The 18,392-nt window shown below is 40.7% G+C and overlaps 1 protein-coding gene across 4 annotated transcripts; it reads right to left on the reverse strand.

Moving 5' to 3' along the window:
* Positions 1 to 350: 350 nt before the first annotated feature.
* On the reverse strand, positions 351 to 7,625 carry ZNF639 (zinc finger protein 639). Of its 4 annotated transcripts, none has more exons than XM_005419023.3 (6): positions 7,515 to 7,625; positions 6,820 to 6,923; positions 6,356 to 6,432; positions 5,722 to 5,817; positions 4,725 to 4,859; positions 351 to 4,448 (listed from the first exon to the last, which is right to left on the reverse strand). In XM_005419023.3, exons 3-6 carry the CDS (start codon positions 6,411 to 6,413, stop codon positions 3,301 to 3,303), a joined length of 1,437 nt encoding a protein of 478 aa, XP_005419080.1. In that variant the 5' UTR covers positions 6,414 to 6,432; positions 6,820 to 6,923; positions 7,515 to 7,625; the 3' UTR covers positions 351 to 3,300. The 4 variants fall into 4 exon arrangements, with proteins under 4 accessions (XP_005419080.1, XP_030911264.1, XP_030911265.1 ...); XM_031055404.1 differs by having other exon boundaries at positions 4,719 to 4,859; XM_031055405.1 differs by having other exon boundaries at positions 4,719 to 4,859; positions 7,459 to 7,619.
* Between the last annotated feature and the right edge of the window lie 10,767 nt (positions 7,626 to 18,392).

Here is an 18,392-nt window from a genome sequence, read left to right on the forward strand (position 1 = left end):
GCGCCCCCGCCGCCGCCGGGACGGGGGGCTTCACTTCCCCTTCCTCCTCCTATGCCCCCGCTCCCCGCCCGCGCCGGCACCGCCATGTTCAATGCGGGCTGAGGGCGGCCGCCGCCATCTTGAGCGCGGGCAATTCGCGAAATGGAGCCGGGCTGGGGCCGGGGGCAGAGCCCGGGCAGCACCGGGGTCATGCCCGGGGCTCACCCACCGCACCGCGGCTCGGTCAGAGCCCGCACGGTGACAACGCCGCGGGCTTTCAGGAGTTAAACAGCACCGGCACCTCAGGCATTTGCTACGGGGCAAGAACCAAAATGAAAATCGGCGACAACAGCATTTTAGAAGACACGTTATTTGAGGATTATTAATCTGCTGTATTTTAAGATCTTGCAATAATTTGTGAGATGTAAACTTTGTTTTGAAGTCAACAGTTTTTTACAAAAAAGGTCTTTTGTTCAATAAGAAATATGGTCCAGGAATCTGACACACAGAGATTTGTTAAGGTTGGAAAATACGCCTCGAAACTAAGTTCACACATCGAAACTAAGGGTTCAAAAGTCTGAAAAGCAAAGAATCAAATACAGGTCTCTCACACATATAAAACACGACCAAAACCAATCTCATGACCTTGCGTAGCTTCTGCTTGGAATGCTGTTCCTGAAACAGCTTAACCTCGCAGGTACCAGTGAACAACCAGAATTTGATACTTACTGCCTTGGAGAAAAATAATAAATACTGGCACAGTGCTGGTCCCTAGAGTTTATTTCTGCCTCTCCGGACTGAGATGAGCAGCTTGGGCTCCAGGGTGACGGATCTGTGGCCAGGTCAGAGCACTCACCTTCCACTTTCACCCAAATAACCCAAATGTCATCCCTGTCCTTGGCATGCTCAGCCATGCCTTTCAGCCTTCCACATTCCACGCAGACTCATTACCTATTTTTTCACTACCTGTTTTTTTATTTGTAACGTATTTTTCCTACTACTTAGTAACTTTCTTGCTTTAACATGCAGATCATGTGGCAGCCAGCAGTGTACTTGTGTTCCCTTTTAAAATGAGACATGCTGCTCCTGTACACTTTCATTTACTACCTGATAGTAAAAAGAAAATACCAACATTAGTCCCTCATTTATAAAATCCAACCTAAAATGACCTTGGATACATTTCCTGTTTAGATGCTGTATTTCAGCTTGGAATTATCTGGCTTCACAGCATTCCTGTGGGGGATTGTTTTGATTCCCATTTTAGAGATCAGAAATAACCCAACTCAAAGACAGCCATGAAGTTATTCATGTCAACAAAACAAGTTTGCTGTATCACAGGGCTCTGTGCTGGCACAAGACACCACCTTTCCTGCTGGGGACACAATGCTGTCTACACATCTTAAGCCCCCTCATTTATTTTGGGGGATTTTTAAATGCCTTTTTTCCACTTCTTGTTTCTGTCTCCCAGAGCATCTTTCTCTCCAGAGCTCCGCTGTGCCATTCTACCTCTGTGCCATCAGCAGGAGCAGAGTTTTCAGAGAACCAGCATTCCCCCTTTCAGATATATGAGGAAAATTAACTTTCCATATAGAAAATAATTCATCTTAGTGTTTTGTTAACTGTATTATTGCTACTATTTTAAGCCAGCCAGGGAAGAATGTGTTCAAAATAGGAAATCGGCAATTCTACCACAGATACTGTCATTCTCTATACAAGGGAGTAATAAAATACAGCAAGAGAGCCTCAGGTTGCCCTTTCAATGACAAAACACACGATCTAGTAGTGTATCAGCATTTCAAAGTGACAGAAATGGCCTTGCCTCTCACAACAAAATAACCACTAAGTGGTTCATACACTTTCCAGAAATACTTCTCTGGAAATCAGAACTTCCATTAATCGATAACATTCAGCCAAGTTTTATCCTTAGCTTTAAAAATCAAATCCAAAGACCCTTGCATGCCTTGAAGCTGGTAACACCAAACCTCACTGAAAAAGAAATGTTTGATACATTAATTATCTCTATACAAAGCTTGCATTAGACAATCTTACATTACAAATTTACAATCAATGAAGAAAGAAATGTAAACTCCACCAGTTATTATTATGGGTATTTTCACCATGGTATCTAGCATGATCTATGTGACGCCACTCTTCTTTTTTTATCTGTCCAACTATCCACTCAGATATAGAGCTACAGAATGAAATGTAAAAACTCACTTCCAATGATTACAAAGGCAGGATAGTGATTTGTATAATATAAACAAATGTGTGAAATAATTTGAGAGCGATTAGTAAAAATTTTGTAACTTACCAGTCTTTTAAGCCCGTATATAAAAGTTTAAAATTTACAGAGTTAAAATAACATTCCTCAAGCTACTAGTGGTGGAAAGATAATTATAAATATACAGAATTACTACAATAATATAGACTACTAGAAGCTTTCTCTAATCAGAGGTTGGTGACATCCATAATTTTAGTGAGAGCTATATTAGGATTTTATATAAGAATTGCATGTTGTACATTCTCAGCAGGATCATTGCAAATTCCTTTTGCAATTACTCTTTAGAACATGATCTAATCCAAACCCAAGCAATGTGTGTCTCCTCAGTGCATTAAAAGACAGGAACTGAAGGCAAATAAAGGGAATATCATGTGGGAGTCATGCAGTACATATGTGGAAGAGTGTGTTGTGCATGTGTTGGACAGTCCCACAGATGAGACAAACACAGAACAAAGTGAACAGTGAGGTCAGAACGTATCCCAGGAGAAAAACAGGACAATTGAAAAATCTTATCAGGAGCATGAGGTGGGAAATGAAGGCTGGTATGTGAATCTGGAGATGTCCATGCCTGGGACCTTTTGGAGCACCCTTATCTTTGGCAGGCCAGCGCTACTGCTAAACACCAGTGCAGTGACCTGCTGCCACCCAAGGTAACACAAGCTGGATGTGGAACTGAGACCACATCCAGCATAGAATGAGATATTTGCTTTGTTTTTGTGCCTTTTTAAACTCAAGAGAGCTGGTCCTGTACACTAGACATGAAAGAGCAGGATGACCACCAGAACTGGTATCACAACATGCAATTACTCCCCCTGTTCCTCCCCCCAAAATCTGATCCATCACAGTGTAAATGTGATTATTCCTACTGAAACCCTTAGACACGGAAATTCACAACACCACGTGCTATACATGCTTTGCTGATATAAAGATGAAAACATTAGAAATGTACAGTTGCTGTTAAAATTGTATTTAATATCACATTCCAGTGACTGGAAATTAATTCAAATTCTAAACAAATTGATTACAGGGAAAGAAAGCAATCACACCGTCTCATGTATCTGAAGATGACTTAAAAGATCTTTTTCATTCCCAAACCTCATTAAACAATCAGTACATTTATGAGGCAAATCTGCTGAATGCCTGAAATCCAAATGAGTTTTAAGGTCCTCAATTTGTCCTGTTGAATATTCACAGTACTGACACAAATAAATCCCTTCAGATAAATGAGAGCTTAGGTGCTTGCAATATTCCAACATACCTGAAAACCCCTTCCCACAGTCATCACAAACATGAGGGAATATTTTGGTGTGCTCAATAGCTACATGCCTGTTGACATTTGTGTGCAGCCTGCTCCTAAAGCCGCACACCTGGCACACAAAGAAGTTTTTGCATTTGTCAAAAGTGATTTTGTTGATGAGGCTGTACTGGCCCCGCTCCTTGCTGTGGTAGCTGTCGCTCAGCTCGATGAGCCGGCACGCGTGCTCGTTCACCACGTGGCTGTGCAGGTCCTCGGGGTCGTTGGTCTCATGCTCACAGAACTGGCACAGGTACTGCTCGTCACAGCTGTGCTCCTGGAAGTGCAGGTACAGCTCGCTGCTGGAGGAGAACTGCACATCACACTGCTCACACCAGTAAAGGTGGTCGTTGAAGTGAGTGTCTGCTATGTGCTGACTCAGGTTCTCAAAAATCACCGTTTTGTAATCGCAGTATTTACAGATGTACGGATCCTCCTCGTGGAGTTTTACATGCTCAATGAGCTGCACTTTGCTGGAGAAACTTTCTTTACAAACTTTACAGACGTGAGTGTCTGTACATGTCTTATGCTTCAGGATCATGTGCTGCTTCAGATCAGAGAAGTACTTGCTGTTGAACTCACAGAGCTCACACTTGTACAAGCCACTGCTGTTGGCTCTCAGCAAGGGCCACTTCTGTTGAGCTGTGATATTCAAAGCCTGGTTCTTCTCAAAGATCTTACACGTCTCCAGAGGGATTTCCTCAAGGTCCTCAGCTTCCAGCTTCTCAGGTGACACAGTCTGTGTTTCTATATCATGAACTTCTACAGCATTCACTTCTGTTGTAGAAATTTCTACAGTTTGGATATCTAGAGGTTTCTCCTCTTCTGTGGGGCTGTCACTGAATATAGGTGAGTCACATAAGTCTCTGCACATTCCATTGTTAGTACCTTTATCTGCAGGAGGAAATACATAATAGAAGGTTGAAGTAAACCCACTACAAAACACCTGGGCCCATTTTTAACTTTTCAGTCAGCTGCAGCAGCTTTCAAATGCAAAGACCAGTTATTTTTCCCCTGCCAGACTATGATGTATTATCAGCTAAGAAAGCAATACCAGAAAATATAAACCCTTCACCATTTCTGTCAAAGCAAGGAAGTTACACAAATAGCCATGAGCAGCTGGGCTCTCCAACCTCCCAGCTCCTCATCTGCAAACACACTGACCTTTACCTTTATCCTTCTTTTTAGGGTCTGTGCAGTGCATCCCAGCATTTGAGTGTGGCCCACTCCAGTGAGAGCTCCCAGCGTGCACCGGACTGCCGTCATCATCCGTGTCCAGGCTCTGCACAGGACTGTGGAATCTGCCTGCAAAGGCAAGGGAAGCATTTCCTTGTCATCATTTCTCCACACTAGCATCATCCTGATTCCTGCATTTAGCCATAGATCTTCCTTACTATTTATTTATTCTACTTGCATAAATTTATCTTTATATACTAAGCACATCATAACCTACATTTTAAAAAAGTAACAAGAAATACCTTGAAAATTATTTTCATACGTGCATAGAAAAACAAAAGAAATCAAAAAGTAACAAATCTGTCTAGAAGATTTCAGCAGAAAATACTGAATTTACTACTGAAAATTCTGAGCTGATTATACAGAAAAAAACTTAAAATCCTTAAATGAAACATTACATTTAAAAGACACAACTTAAAAATTATTCTTCAATGTTTCTGGACATTGCATTTTAAAATATGATACTTTCTAAAACTTCTGCAGACTTTATGGTTAATTATTAGAGTGAAAAGAAAAATAAATGGACTAAAAATCCACCATCACATTTACTCTGCTAAGCTTCCACCCACTATTGGATGTTTTATAAAAAGGCATTTTGTTTTGCCGGGTACAAGTACAATTCAATGCAACTGTTGGTAATTTCCATCTGAATTCATCAACTTTATTACCTAGGTAGTGAGTATTGGAAGTAGTTTCATCACCATTATAAATATATAAATGTAAAATTTTGTTCTTTTTGTTGTCATTGTTTCTAATTTGAAAACTGTATTTCAGCTATAACAATTAGCAACCTTCCACCAGTCTAAGGCCCATCAGATCACAAGGACACTCAGAAATCACCTGCTATATAATGTGTGTTCTATTTGCTTCTATGACTAGGAACATGATATATTAAAGAACTGCAGAACAAGACCCCAAAACATAGTCTTACCTCTGTTTATATCTGGCTGTCTCATGGAACAGACACTATAGCAGTGGTCAGAAAAAATTCCACTGTTGTCTATGTATCTGCTTGCACCTGAAGAATCTAAACCAAAACATCAACAAAAAAAGTTTAAGTACTCATGTCTTATCGTAACTACAGATGTATTTCTTGCTCATCAAAATTCTTTTCACATTTTACTTGTTGTTTTGGAAGAATTCCTGTTGTGATTTACACCTTCCAGCTGCTGCCCTAATGTTTGGAGTAGCAGGTCTCTGCTCCCACTGAGGACATTGACAAGAGTGTGGCCTGTTCAGTGCTGAACATTCCTCTCTACCCACCCCACCCCAACTTTTACAGAATTCCTGGCCTCTGTGGAAGCAGAGTCACCTTCATTTGCAGCTAAAGCCAGTTCCCCCATGTGCAGGAGTACAGAACAAACCACTCAGGTGCACTGGCTCAAGGTGGCCCAACAAAGGAGCCTGCAGAGTGGGTGCTGCCCATTCAAGCCAAGATTTCACATCCCACCCTTTGTGTCACTGCTTTTCCATGTGTTGGCAAAAGTGGTCACTTCTTGTAAAGTTATTATTCTGAGAAAAAGATTAACTTACTAAAGTGTACATAACTCAAGCTCCAGACTGACCTGAGTAACGAGAAGGATGCAGAGTCTTCCTTTTCCTCTTTTTAGGATGTTCATTCATTTTGAACAGTCTACATGAACTGTAAAGTAAAAACATTAAAGAATTCGATTTGTTTGTATCTAGTTTATCTTTCAGAACCTTATGGAACAATACAAGCGTTTTGAAAACCTGTATATCAAATACCAAAGTTTTTTCCTACTCCCCCTTCTTGCCCCCCAGCCCATTTTGATACAGTTAAGAACCCACTAAATGCACACAGCTGCTGAAGTCCAGTTTCACATTCCTGCCCTGGAGCAAATGGTTCACCTAAAAGACAGACAAGTCAGAACTCCAGGTACTCCAGCACTCAGGGTCATCTACAAGCCTTCTCTCCAGCACCCTTTTTGTCAGAGACATGACATTGAGGCAGAGCCCTTCACAAACGAGTTTTAGTGCTTAAAATACCAACACAGTCATGCTCTCTTACCAAAAATCCTAGACTCTTCAGTATCAGGAAGCAGAGCAGCTAAGAAGCTGATGACTGTACAGCTTCCAAATGTAGTGAATTCATCAGCTCAAGAAGACCTTCACCTACGGAATGACAACATTTTAAACCACTTAAAACTTTAGCACAAAATAGAAAAAACACAGAATCAGATACACGTGATACAAATACTACAAAGAATAAATGTATGAAACTTGAAGCTACAACATAAGAAATTGATATCAATTTCGGTTTAGAGCATCACAATTAGTGAGGTGGATGCACTGGTGTATTTCTTTTTCTTTTGTCTCAGGGTAGCTGGCTTTCGCTGCACTTGGCAGCTCCTGAGAGTAGAAAAATATTTGGAAACGAAACACAAACAGTTGACCTATATACGGGACAAACAGTCTGGAAGAAGAAAAGGCTACAAACAAGGAATGTGATGCGGGTTGCCATGACTGAAGAACGCTTGGGGGCCCAGGATCTTCTGTAGTCAGTGCCACGCACCGGAGGGGAAAGGACGGATAAAAGGGCCCTGATCAACTCAACGATGTTCTCCTGACATTAAATATTTTCTGAACTAAAATTGTATTTCAGGAGATGGAAAAATAATTGATTTTCTAGAAGTATCAGTACCCTCACCGTTTTCTGTGATTGCAAGGGAAGAACCGACAGCGCAGTCACACCGCAAGTCTCACCCCAGGTAACGTGCGTGAAAAGCTCAACCTTTTCTGCAGGGATCGTACGGCGGGGCAGCAAGGCGGGCTGTTCTATTCCAGCGGCTTTCCCGGCCCGGAAAAGCGGGATCCGGTATTTGTACCCGTATGGCGACAGCGAGCGGCCTAAATAAACCTTCAGCTGGTATTTGTACCCGTATGGCGACAGCGAGCGGCCTAAATAAACCTTCAGCTGGTATTTGTACCCGTATGGCGACAGCGAGCGGCCTAAATAAACCTTCAGCTGGTATTTGTACCCGTATGGCGACAGCGAGCGGCCTAAATAAACCTTCAGCTGGTATTTGTACCCGTATGGCGACAGCGAGCGGCCTAAATAAACCTTCAGCTGGTATTTGTACCCGTATGGCGACAGCGAGCGGCCTAAATAAACCTTCAGCTGGTATTTGTACCCGTATGGCGACAGCGAGCGGCCTAAATAAACCTTCAGCTGGTATTTGTACCCGTATGGCGACAGCGAGCGGCCTAAATAAACCTTCAGCTGGTATTTGTACCCGTATGGCGACAGCGAGCGGCCTAAATAAACCTTCAGCTGGTATTTGTACCCGTATGGCGACAGCGAGCGGCCTAAATAAACCTTCAGCTGGTGTTTGTACCTGACACCGTCTGCACGGCCGCCTCTCCATCCACAGGCCTCGGCCAGGGCTGGCAGTGTGTAAACCTGCTTCACAACAGTGTCTGCACTCCGACTTTACAAAAATGAGACGGTGATGTCAAAGCCAGAGCCTCATGAAGCTCAACTTTACTTTTTGTGTCAATGTAGAAGTTGTCCCTTAGAGCTACTGCATAGGAGAATCAATATAAAGTGTATCATAAATATATACAGTACAAGAAAGAAATACATGCATACAGAAAGACAAGGAGTTATTGGAGAGGGACCAGTGGAGGCACAAATTGAGGAGGGGTCTGGAGCATCTTTTGTGAGGAGAGAATGCAGGACTGGGGCTGGTTAGTCTGGATGAGAGACCTCTGGCAGGGGATCTCATCAATGCACAGAAATATTTCAAAGGCAGGGGCCAGAAGATGGTGCCAGACTCTTCTTGGTGGTTCCAAGCAACAGGGTGAGGAGCAATGGCCATAAGCTAAAACACAAGGAGTTTCACCTTAACATGAGGAAAATCTTCTTCACACTGAGGATGGCAGAGCACTGGAACAGCTGCTCCTCTCTGGAGACATTCCAAACCTACCTGCATGTGTTCCTGTGTTACCTGCTCCAGGTGACCATGCCTTGGACTGGATGATCTCCAGAGATCCCTTCAAAAACTAACAATTCCATGATTCTGTGAAATATGTATAAATAAGCATTTGCAAATTAAAATAAGCAACTCTCCCCTTTCTAAATTTATAATCACATCTCTTTTTGCTGAGTTCTTCTTCATGCCACAGGAAAAAACACCAAATTGTATTGAATCACAAAGCAGAACACTTCAAACAGCATCTTACTTTTTTTAAAAATACCTCAATAATTTTGAAGACATGAGGGAGGCTGCTACAGTCCCTTATTTCCATGACTTAAAATAACATAAGTGTTTCATTCATTGAATTGTTTTGCTCTGCCTTAGCCTGAATTTACCTAGCTCTACAAAAAAGTTTTGAAGCAGAGAATCCACAATAACTCTAATGATGTTGCTCCACTGACTGGCAAAAAAAGAAACTATACCCTGTTTCTGGCCTTAGTTTTATTCAGTATCTGGCAGATGAAACTGGACTTATTCTGTCTATAAAATCCTACTTTTAGCCTTTGTCCTGAGGCTGGAAACATCCCTTTAGAGTAACATGACTTGCTTAGAGCTAGATGGAAAGAGCTTTGTGCTGTGATCACAGGAGTTTTGGTGGTGAGCAGCAAAACAGAATTAAAAGTGTCCTTCTGCTGGCACACTGCTGAGCCCTCAGACGTGAAATAAATGTTGTATGCCTATGATCTCGTGCACTGAGTTACCAATCCAACAAGATCCTGGTCTCCCAGTTCAGTTTGTTCTCCGCTTTTTATTCCAGCCGTGGTTGCTGAGGTTTCCCCAGGACAGCTTGTGTTAAAGGTCTCACAAATCGGTTACAGCCTCCCAAATGGGCGGATGCCCACATAGTTCTCCCTCTATTCACCAAGATGTTTTCTCTACAAGCGTTCCAGGAAAGCACTTTTCCCATTTCCCAGCGGAGGGCAGTGATGAGAACCTAAAAATCCACACATGGCAAAGAGAGAGGAAAAAAAAAACCCAAGCCCAAACCTTTGCTTTGAATTCAGTTCTACTTGTGAAGCAAACGCTGGCGGACCAAAGCATCTTCTGTACTTTTGGACTGATTTATTCTCCACCCAAAGCGGCACAGCCCAGCACCACTTATGTCAGATAAAAAGACAAGGCTTTAAGTGAAAGAAGAACATCTGAGGAGAATCCCCTTTGAAGCTGCAGATCCAGTTCAAAGCCACAAGCATCAAACAGAGCTATCAATGCTTTGGACAGAACAGCCTAAATGAGTCTTGTTCTTTAAACCACCACGTGCTTGGGATGTTGAGAGAGCTCTGGGTGAGGTTTTAATCAGTCAGAACTGACAATACAGAAAAGCCTGTGTGACATTCACATTCTTGTTTAAATGGACAACATAGATGATGCTCATTTCAATTAGTGGGGATGTATCCTGACCAAAACAAGCATGAGGTAAGCCCTTCCTTCAATGACAGCAGTTAGCATAGCTCATGAGGATAACCTTCACTGGAGGTAGGTTTGTTAGTGATTAAAAGGACATGTAGGAGGTTGCTTGACATATCTTGTCTAGCATCAAGTTCTTTGCTCTTTTGTTACATGGGTTCAGATTTTAGATTGAGTCTTTCCAAGGCAGGTTGGCAAACAGACTGATTTCTGAGCATAAAATCAGGAGGGCTAACTGAGATTCCCATGCTAAAGCAAATGGCCCACATTGCAAACCTTTCTTGTTTCACCAGCATAATTTTGCAAATTTTCTGTGATTTTTTCATGTTTAGACTTAGAACCACCACAAAAATCACACCCTGGCACTAAATGGAAGTCAAGTCTAAAATTTGTATTTGAACAAGAGCTGATGATGTTCTTATCCTGAACCATCCTGTGCAACTAAGACACAGTTGTAGGCACTCACAACCATTTCATAGTTATTAAGCAAAGGTAAAACTCACCTTATGTATAATAAACACAAGTTTAACCTGTTAGTTCAGGTTATTGAAGTAGCTAGTTCCAAAGCCCCAGCCATTCTTTTCAGACCAGAGCTCTGCTGAAGCTTCAAAACAAATGTAAGGATGATGATGTCCATTTTTTATTAGAGTTTTGGTCTAGCACAGACTGAGCACCTGCTGGAACACAGCCCTTCTCAAAGCTGGGCAGCGTGACCTGAAACAGAAATGACCAGTGTACAAAGTTTAGAGCTGACTGGGGACAAAAATATTTTGAGGGGGCCTGATTAAAAACCCTGACACTTGCTTCATCCCTCCAAAAAAAAGTGAAATCCTCACAAGAGGACTCAAATCTTTCCCAGTTTGTTAGGAACTGGAGTCCAAAGTAGGCCAGCATGGCCACAGAAGGAGTTCCTTTGCAGGCTCATGCTATTATACCGCCAGTGAGTAATTTCTCCAAATGTTTGTCACTCTTTCAAAATTAGTATTGGATATAAAAATAAACCCTTGTTTGTTTGGTTTTTTTAAATTATAATTTTGGTAATAAAAGCATGAAGCATATTTTTTAAAACCAGATTGATTTAGCAGGGACTGTAAACCATCAAGCTGAAACACTTCAATAACATCATCTTTCTTGTCACAGCTTTTTACAGCCCACGTCTAAAACTAAAATAAAATTACTTATTTTGAGGTTCAGCATTTACAAGAACAAATGCCACACACATATTGGACTTTTCACCCCCTAAATAATGCAAATTCCATTTCTGTTCCCCCCAAATTAACTGAGGTATGCAATTTCCATTTCCTTTCTTCTAGCCGTTTTCAAAGGCAGAGCTGCAACGCCAAATCACACACCAAGACTGAATATTCCTTAAATTCTCGCTTCAGAATTCACAGGTGTACCAACCATATCATTTTAATTTAGTTGTTAGTATATACATTAACACTCAAAAGTGTGATAAAAACCAAACAAAAGTAGTTTTTTTAATAAACAGCATGATACAGACCGCGAAGATAAATAAAAAGCAGACTTTTTACAGTTTCCCATGAACATGAACTACAATAAGTATCATAGGCCAAACTTTTGTTACTTGAGTAGCACAGCAGAAGGGTTAAAAAAAGGGTTGTGTTTTTTTTTATTTAAAGTACTGCAAGACTATTCTCAGTATGACAACACATGCATCTTGCTGCATCTTAAATACTTTTTGGCCCATTATTACTAAAAATGTCTTGCTTTCTACCTACTTTACCACAGACCTTTAGCACAGAATGACACACACATGGCAAAGTCCCCCCCTGCCCCAGTAGTGGTTATTTCAAAAGTAATTGTCTCATTTTTAAAAGGTAATTGAAGCATTGGTGGGTGTTTTTACTTTCCCTTTGATGCAGACAGGTAACTGCTCCCAGCTTCAGTGAAGCTGCACAGCAGCATGGAGAGCTGACACCCTCCTGGGCTCTGTTTTTTACCCCAAATTCCATCAGGATGCTGGGCTGGCTCGGGAGGAGCAGCTCAGGGGAGGGGAGCCTTCCCCCTGCCCTTGCTCAGCACTGCTGAGACCACACCTGGAGCACTGGGGCTCCCAGTACAAACCTGACCTGGGTGTGCTGGAATGGGTCCATGGAGGGGAGGGACAGGAGAGGAGGCTGACAGGGCTGGCACTGGGGTCCTGGTCAAAGAGAAAGCCCAGGGGGCACCTGGTCAATGTGCATAAAGACTTGATAGGGAGGAATAAAGACAGGCAAGGCTTTTCTCAGTGCCCACTGAAAGGGCAACAGGCAATGAAATAGAAGATATTGCATATAAATATTACAAAAAAAAAAAAGACTGTGGGTTCCTCTTTCTCAGACAGACTCTAAACCCAGCTAGGCAACGTCCTGGGCATCCTGTTCTATTGCTGACCCTGCTTTGAACAGGGTGTCTGTGCTAAATGAACTCCAAACCAACCCCAAGGGTTCTGTGAAAATTCTGCAGTTGTGTTGCCATTTACAATGAGAACAATACTTACAAAATTTCAAACCCAAGAATCCAGGACTTCAGACTGCAGCCATATATATTTAAAGCCCTTCTCCACCAGGGAAGTAGATTTTCATAGTGTAGTGGATATTCACAGTTAAAACTTTAAGAGGTGCAAAGAGAAAGGATGATCCTCCCAGACAGTGAATTACACATTTATCTTCACATGAGAAATGAAGAATTTGGACCACAGCTGCTATAAGACAAGAAGATTAATCTATTCCTTTTCTTTCCCCAGCCCCAAGTGAAACAGTAAGACAATTCTGGACAGCCTGGAGCAGTTGATAAATCAGGATATAGAACATTATTAATAAAGCCTGAAAATAGATTAAAAATAGTTAAAGAAAAAAGGCAGAATGAGATTCCAACTATGAATATCCGTATTTTGGCTCACAAGAATTAACTAAACTACAACAGACGTAAAGATTCTTGAAAAAAACAGCTTCTGCCTGAATTAGGCTTTCAGTAACTTCAGCAATACAATTAAGTCAGGTTTAGTTGTGATTAATTTTGTGACTGGAACAGGAGCCTAACAAAAGAAATAAAGTTACACTGAACTGAATGGCCCCTGATGCAGTATAATAACTACTGGGAATCAGGCACTAGAATTTCAAAAGGATCAAGACAGAATAGTGTATTTTTTGCCTTCCTTCTGGTGCAGGAATATTGCATCACATACAGAAGTGACAGTAAGGACACTTAAAACACACGGACACAAACCAGTGGGGACACTAACTTCAAAGGACAGGCAGAACATTGCTTCAGTTGATCTTCTCTTACAAATATTTTATGATGTTCTTATGCTCTGGGCATGTCCCAGAGAGGTGTTGGAGAGAGAAGAGAAGAGACAGAGGGATTCACCTCTGGCTTTGAGTCAGGAGCACTAACACAGCAAGACCTCAGACTTTGCAGAGTCTGTCCCATAAAGCTCAGATGTCCAGAACACTGTATGGCAAATGAAGAACAGATTTTTCCTGAGTGTGGGTTCAACAAGTCTGTATGCTACAAAAGAGTAGGAAGAGGAAACATTTAAGCTAGCAAGGAACAAAAATATTGAAGTGTCAAGAATGAAACAAACTGTAGACAAGATTACTGTACTTTTGGAGAGATGAAAAGGCTATTTTGTTAATAAAGACTATTTCAAAGTAAAATTATTAAGTGTTTAACTGGGCTGCTACAAAATATTCCTCTCCTTGTGAGAACCTTTCATACTGAATCATAGGAATAAATAATCTGCAACTCTGATACACATACAGCATAATTCTGATTTCATATGCTGTTGTGAATCCAGAGCAATTCTGATGAAGTGAGGGTTGTATCAGCATAAAGTGAAATCAGAATTCCTCAAAGAGAAGAGCACCTATGGGTTTGGTTAGAGTATGCAAATAGAGAACTCCTATAGCCAGTTTCCAGTTGGCTTCCCTTCATTAACACAGATGTAAAAAAGAGTAAAACTAAACAAAGAACCCTGAACCAACACCGGCGGCAGGGGTGGTGAGCTACACATCATTTTGGACAGACAGAGCCTTACCTAAACTGAGACAACTTCCAGCACAAAATAAAAAGATGCAAATTCATTATTTGTATGAAACATGTATTGCAAAATTAAATTGGGATTCAACAATCTGCAACAACATCCACAGCTATATAGTGTTTTAAAAAAAACAAGTGTGGTTCTTCCATTCAAGTAAAACTAGAACAAGTGAAAGAAGTTAAAAAAAATCCTAGAAGCAGCAAGTTACAATTCTTTTTGTAATACCACACCATTTTCATTAACTTGAAGTATTTTCAAGATGTCAAAGACATCAACAAAAATAGTAATTTCAAGTGGCTTTTCTGATATTTGTTTTTTGAATGGGTCCAGCCCAGGTCTGCAACCTGTACAGACATGCAAAACAGGAGGAATTCATAATTACTATTAAGAACAGACATTTGAACATGCCAGTTATATAATGACAAAGCAAAGACAATACCTTCAAATTGTCAACAAACATGGGCTACTGACCACTAAAGGGCATTTAATACTTTACAGAAAAAGGAAAGTTGGCATAAAAACCCACAAACAACTCGCCAAACCACCAACAGCAGGGTCATCACATACAAAGTTCTTATAAACCTGGTAATTTCTATATTCTCCTCAATATGCAGGCTCATATCTTTTCCACAAGATGCCAAATCACCTACAATTTTGGTTTTATTTAAAAGCCTTTTTAAAAAAAAAATCAAATTATACTGGAAGTCTGTTTCAACTATGAAAAAGCTACTAATGCACCCTTTCAGACAAAGAAGTATGCATATATAAAATCAGTACAGGTACTTCTGCTACGTTTAGGAAAGCAATGAATGTAATGCTAAGTAAAACTAATATGCAGCACCCTGTTCTGTCATTACATCAAACACAGTTTCACAGCTGAAAAGGTGACTGGTTTAAATTTTATTTCACTAAAGCACCGTTTCCTAATGCTTTGTGATAAAACACATGGCCCAGTCCTGGGCTCCTTGCTCTGGCAGTCTTACAAGAAGTTCTGCAGGAACAAGGTGCGCAGATTCACTTCAAGCCCAAAATAAACTACTTTAGTATTTTGTGCATCTGAGTCCCAGTACAAAGGGAGCATTTTCAAATCTCCATGAAGTGGGAATAATTAAAAATAAGCCAAAGCTATTTCTGTAAAAATCTAGGACTAAGTTACAAGTGATTTCATGGTGTGTAAGCAGGTCTCCTTTCTGATACTGGGAGCAGATGACATCCTCTCATTTTCTCCAGGGTAAGCAAACAGTGCCTCCTCTATCCTCATGAAGTTACATCAGCACGGAACTGCTGTGGCAGGATACAGTAATTAGGGTTCAGCACTTTGAAGCTGAGAAAAGGATTGTTGTTTTCTGTGAAACACTGGCAGAATGTTTTTCAAATGCCCATCCTGGTGATGCAAAGAACTGGGTAAAGCCCAGGAGCTTCTCCTACTTTTTAAAAAAGTTTGTTGAAAGGCTACAATTACCCCGAACTGTATTATGTCTGTACCGCTCTGAGGTTTCCTTTCTTTTACTATTTGATTCTCATAATAACTTCCACAGCTTATGCACAACATTTAATTGCAGTAACTTCTGGAAACAGAGCCTGACTCCTCATACCTCTGTCTGGGCAAAAAGGGTGCAGAATACTGTGCTTGAACTGAAAGACATTGATACTCATATTTACAGAAGGGCTAGGAAGGGGCAAAGTACAAACAAATTTCATAACATCCAATAAATTTGAGTTGATCTTTTCACCTAGGCTGGAAAAGGCTGACCATTTCTTGCATAAACGAGGTAAAGCATTGTTTCAACACCAGATAAATAAGGATAATATAGCACCTAATGTGATGTCTGTGCAACAGTTTTACTCAGTTAAATTAAGAATTATAGCCAACAGGGTTTCAGATTTTGTGAACTAAACTTAAACTGAAACTAACCCATTTTAAGAGCTAAACCATTGTTGTGTGTGGACTGCAAAGTAATAGATACAAGGGTAACTTTGCACTAGAAAGTACAACCAAGCTTAGCAGGAGTTAAAATATTCATATGAACAAAAAGGAATATGTAACAGTCAATAAAAAGAGCAATGGGAAGTCTATTGGACTACTCCAAAATATTTCGTAGAACTAAGGAAATAAAACTTCACATTTCCCATACTATTCTCAGAGCTTCTGTAGTTTTCACAAAACCAGGTTTTCCCCCACAACATCAAGTATCCGTGCATGCAGTAATCAGCTGCAGGATGCTGACTTTGAAAGCAACACCAAAGCCTTGGCTTTACAATCCCCAAAGTCTTTCATAACGTAATTGATTGCACATTTTTAATATATTACAATTTGCTAAATGGAGCCAACCACTCATTACCTCATCAGTACAGCCTGCACGAAGTACAGTTTATTTATATGCTTATATTCTAGTCTAACACCAACTGCCAGCATATTTTATATTACACGTGGTATTGCACTTTCTGAGTGGCACCTCGGTGCGTGTTTGCAGTGAACAAGCTGAACCCCCAAAAGCCCCAAACCTTTGGAATTCAAGTGCCGCCAATCTAGCAAGTTTAAAATGTTAGGGTGAACATCACCCGCAGAACTATTATGGGCTTTCCTAAATTTAAAAAAAACCTGTTTAGCAATTAGAAAAACAGTCCTACCTGAAGTTGTGCATAAGGGCAATCTGAAATCCTCAGTACTCTGAACAGTTTCAAAACATGGTGCCAATTTCACTGATTGCACACATTGTAATTGTGTTAAAGGACAACAGCTAGATTTACAAATATATATTACACACACGCACAAAACAGACAAAGCTATAAAATGTTTGGTAACTCCACATGCTTTGAGCTAGCCAACATATCTGTCTGCTGAACTGCTAATTATTGATCATATTGAAAATCTAAATTGCTATTTCTGATGTATCTTACTGAATTCAACAACCACTTCCAAAGGAGGAAGAAAGAGGAGAAATGGTAGACCCAAATTTTGAGGGTTTAAATGAGCGTTCTTGAAATAGCCAGCATATCATTTCAGTAATGTGAAGAGTGATTCCCAAAATTTTTTAGAGACTTAGGCCAAGTTCCCCTTTGGCTTTAGTGGGTATATTCCCACTACTTCACTGGTACTTGTATCCTCTTTCACTAGGGCTGAATTTGGTCCTAGGAGTATATCTGGTCACCTTCAGTGACGTTAATGAACACGGGAGTCTTGGACAGATAGAACTGGGTTGCAAAATTAAGAGAGTTAATATTGGACAAATCATGTAAATAAAGAATATATATTAATAATAGTTCCTATTATATAAATAGCCTTTATAAAAAAATAATCTTTCAATAATTTTAATAACTCACCTTTCTTTAGGTTCTGGAAAACATGTATGAAAAAAATCTATTCAGTTCAAGTTAGATTAAAGCAAACCTAAGATGAACACTACAGCTCTCTGTTGCACTAAACCCAATTCTGACCATTCAATTTCCAGGTTAGTCAGTTTTTGGGGATGATAGGGAGTTTCTTTGTGAAAGTATGAATTGCACCCCACCCCTAGCAATACTGAGCAGAAGAAACACCATACTGAGTGGGCCTATTTCCTACTGCCTTCAGAAACTGTGCAGATGACGGACCCAGAAATCAAAGTGCCACCCAAACCCCACAAATGTTAATGCCTCTGAGCACACTTAAAAGGCACTGTCCTCTCACTAATGTTTTTAGATCTTTGAGCTTCAAACTCCTTCCCTTTAAACCACACTGCATTTAAGTATTTGCTATCCCTTGAATTCTCTTTCTCTTATTCACAATCCAGCATAGTCTCCACCTGCTGTACCAGATCTAAGGTAAGATGCGATGGACTCTTATGTTCACACTAGCGCTATTTTGCTTTTCTTTCTAATTTATCCTATCAAATGAGAAAAGGAAACATTCTTCCAAGTTTACCTTTTTGAGCTTAAGGCATAACATGAATCATCGAATCACAGAATATGCTGGGACCCACAAGGATCACAGAGTCCAACTCATGGCCCTGCACAGACACCCCAGGAATCTCACCCTGTGCCTGAGAGCCTTGTCCAAACACTCCTTGAACTCTGTCAGGCTTGGGGCTGTGACCACTTCCCTGGGCAGCCTGTTCAGTGCCCAACCACCCTCTGGGTGAAAAACCTTTTTGTAATATCCAACCTAAACCT

This window comes from Geospiza fortis, unplaced genomic scaffold (genome assembly GCF_000277835.1).
Source record: "Geospiza fortis unplaced genomic scaffold, GeoFor_1.0 scaffold172, whole genome shotgun sequence".
Lineage (NCBI taxonomy): Eukaryota > Metazoa > Chordata > Aves > Passeriformes > Thraupidae > Geospiza > Geospiza fortis.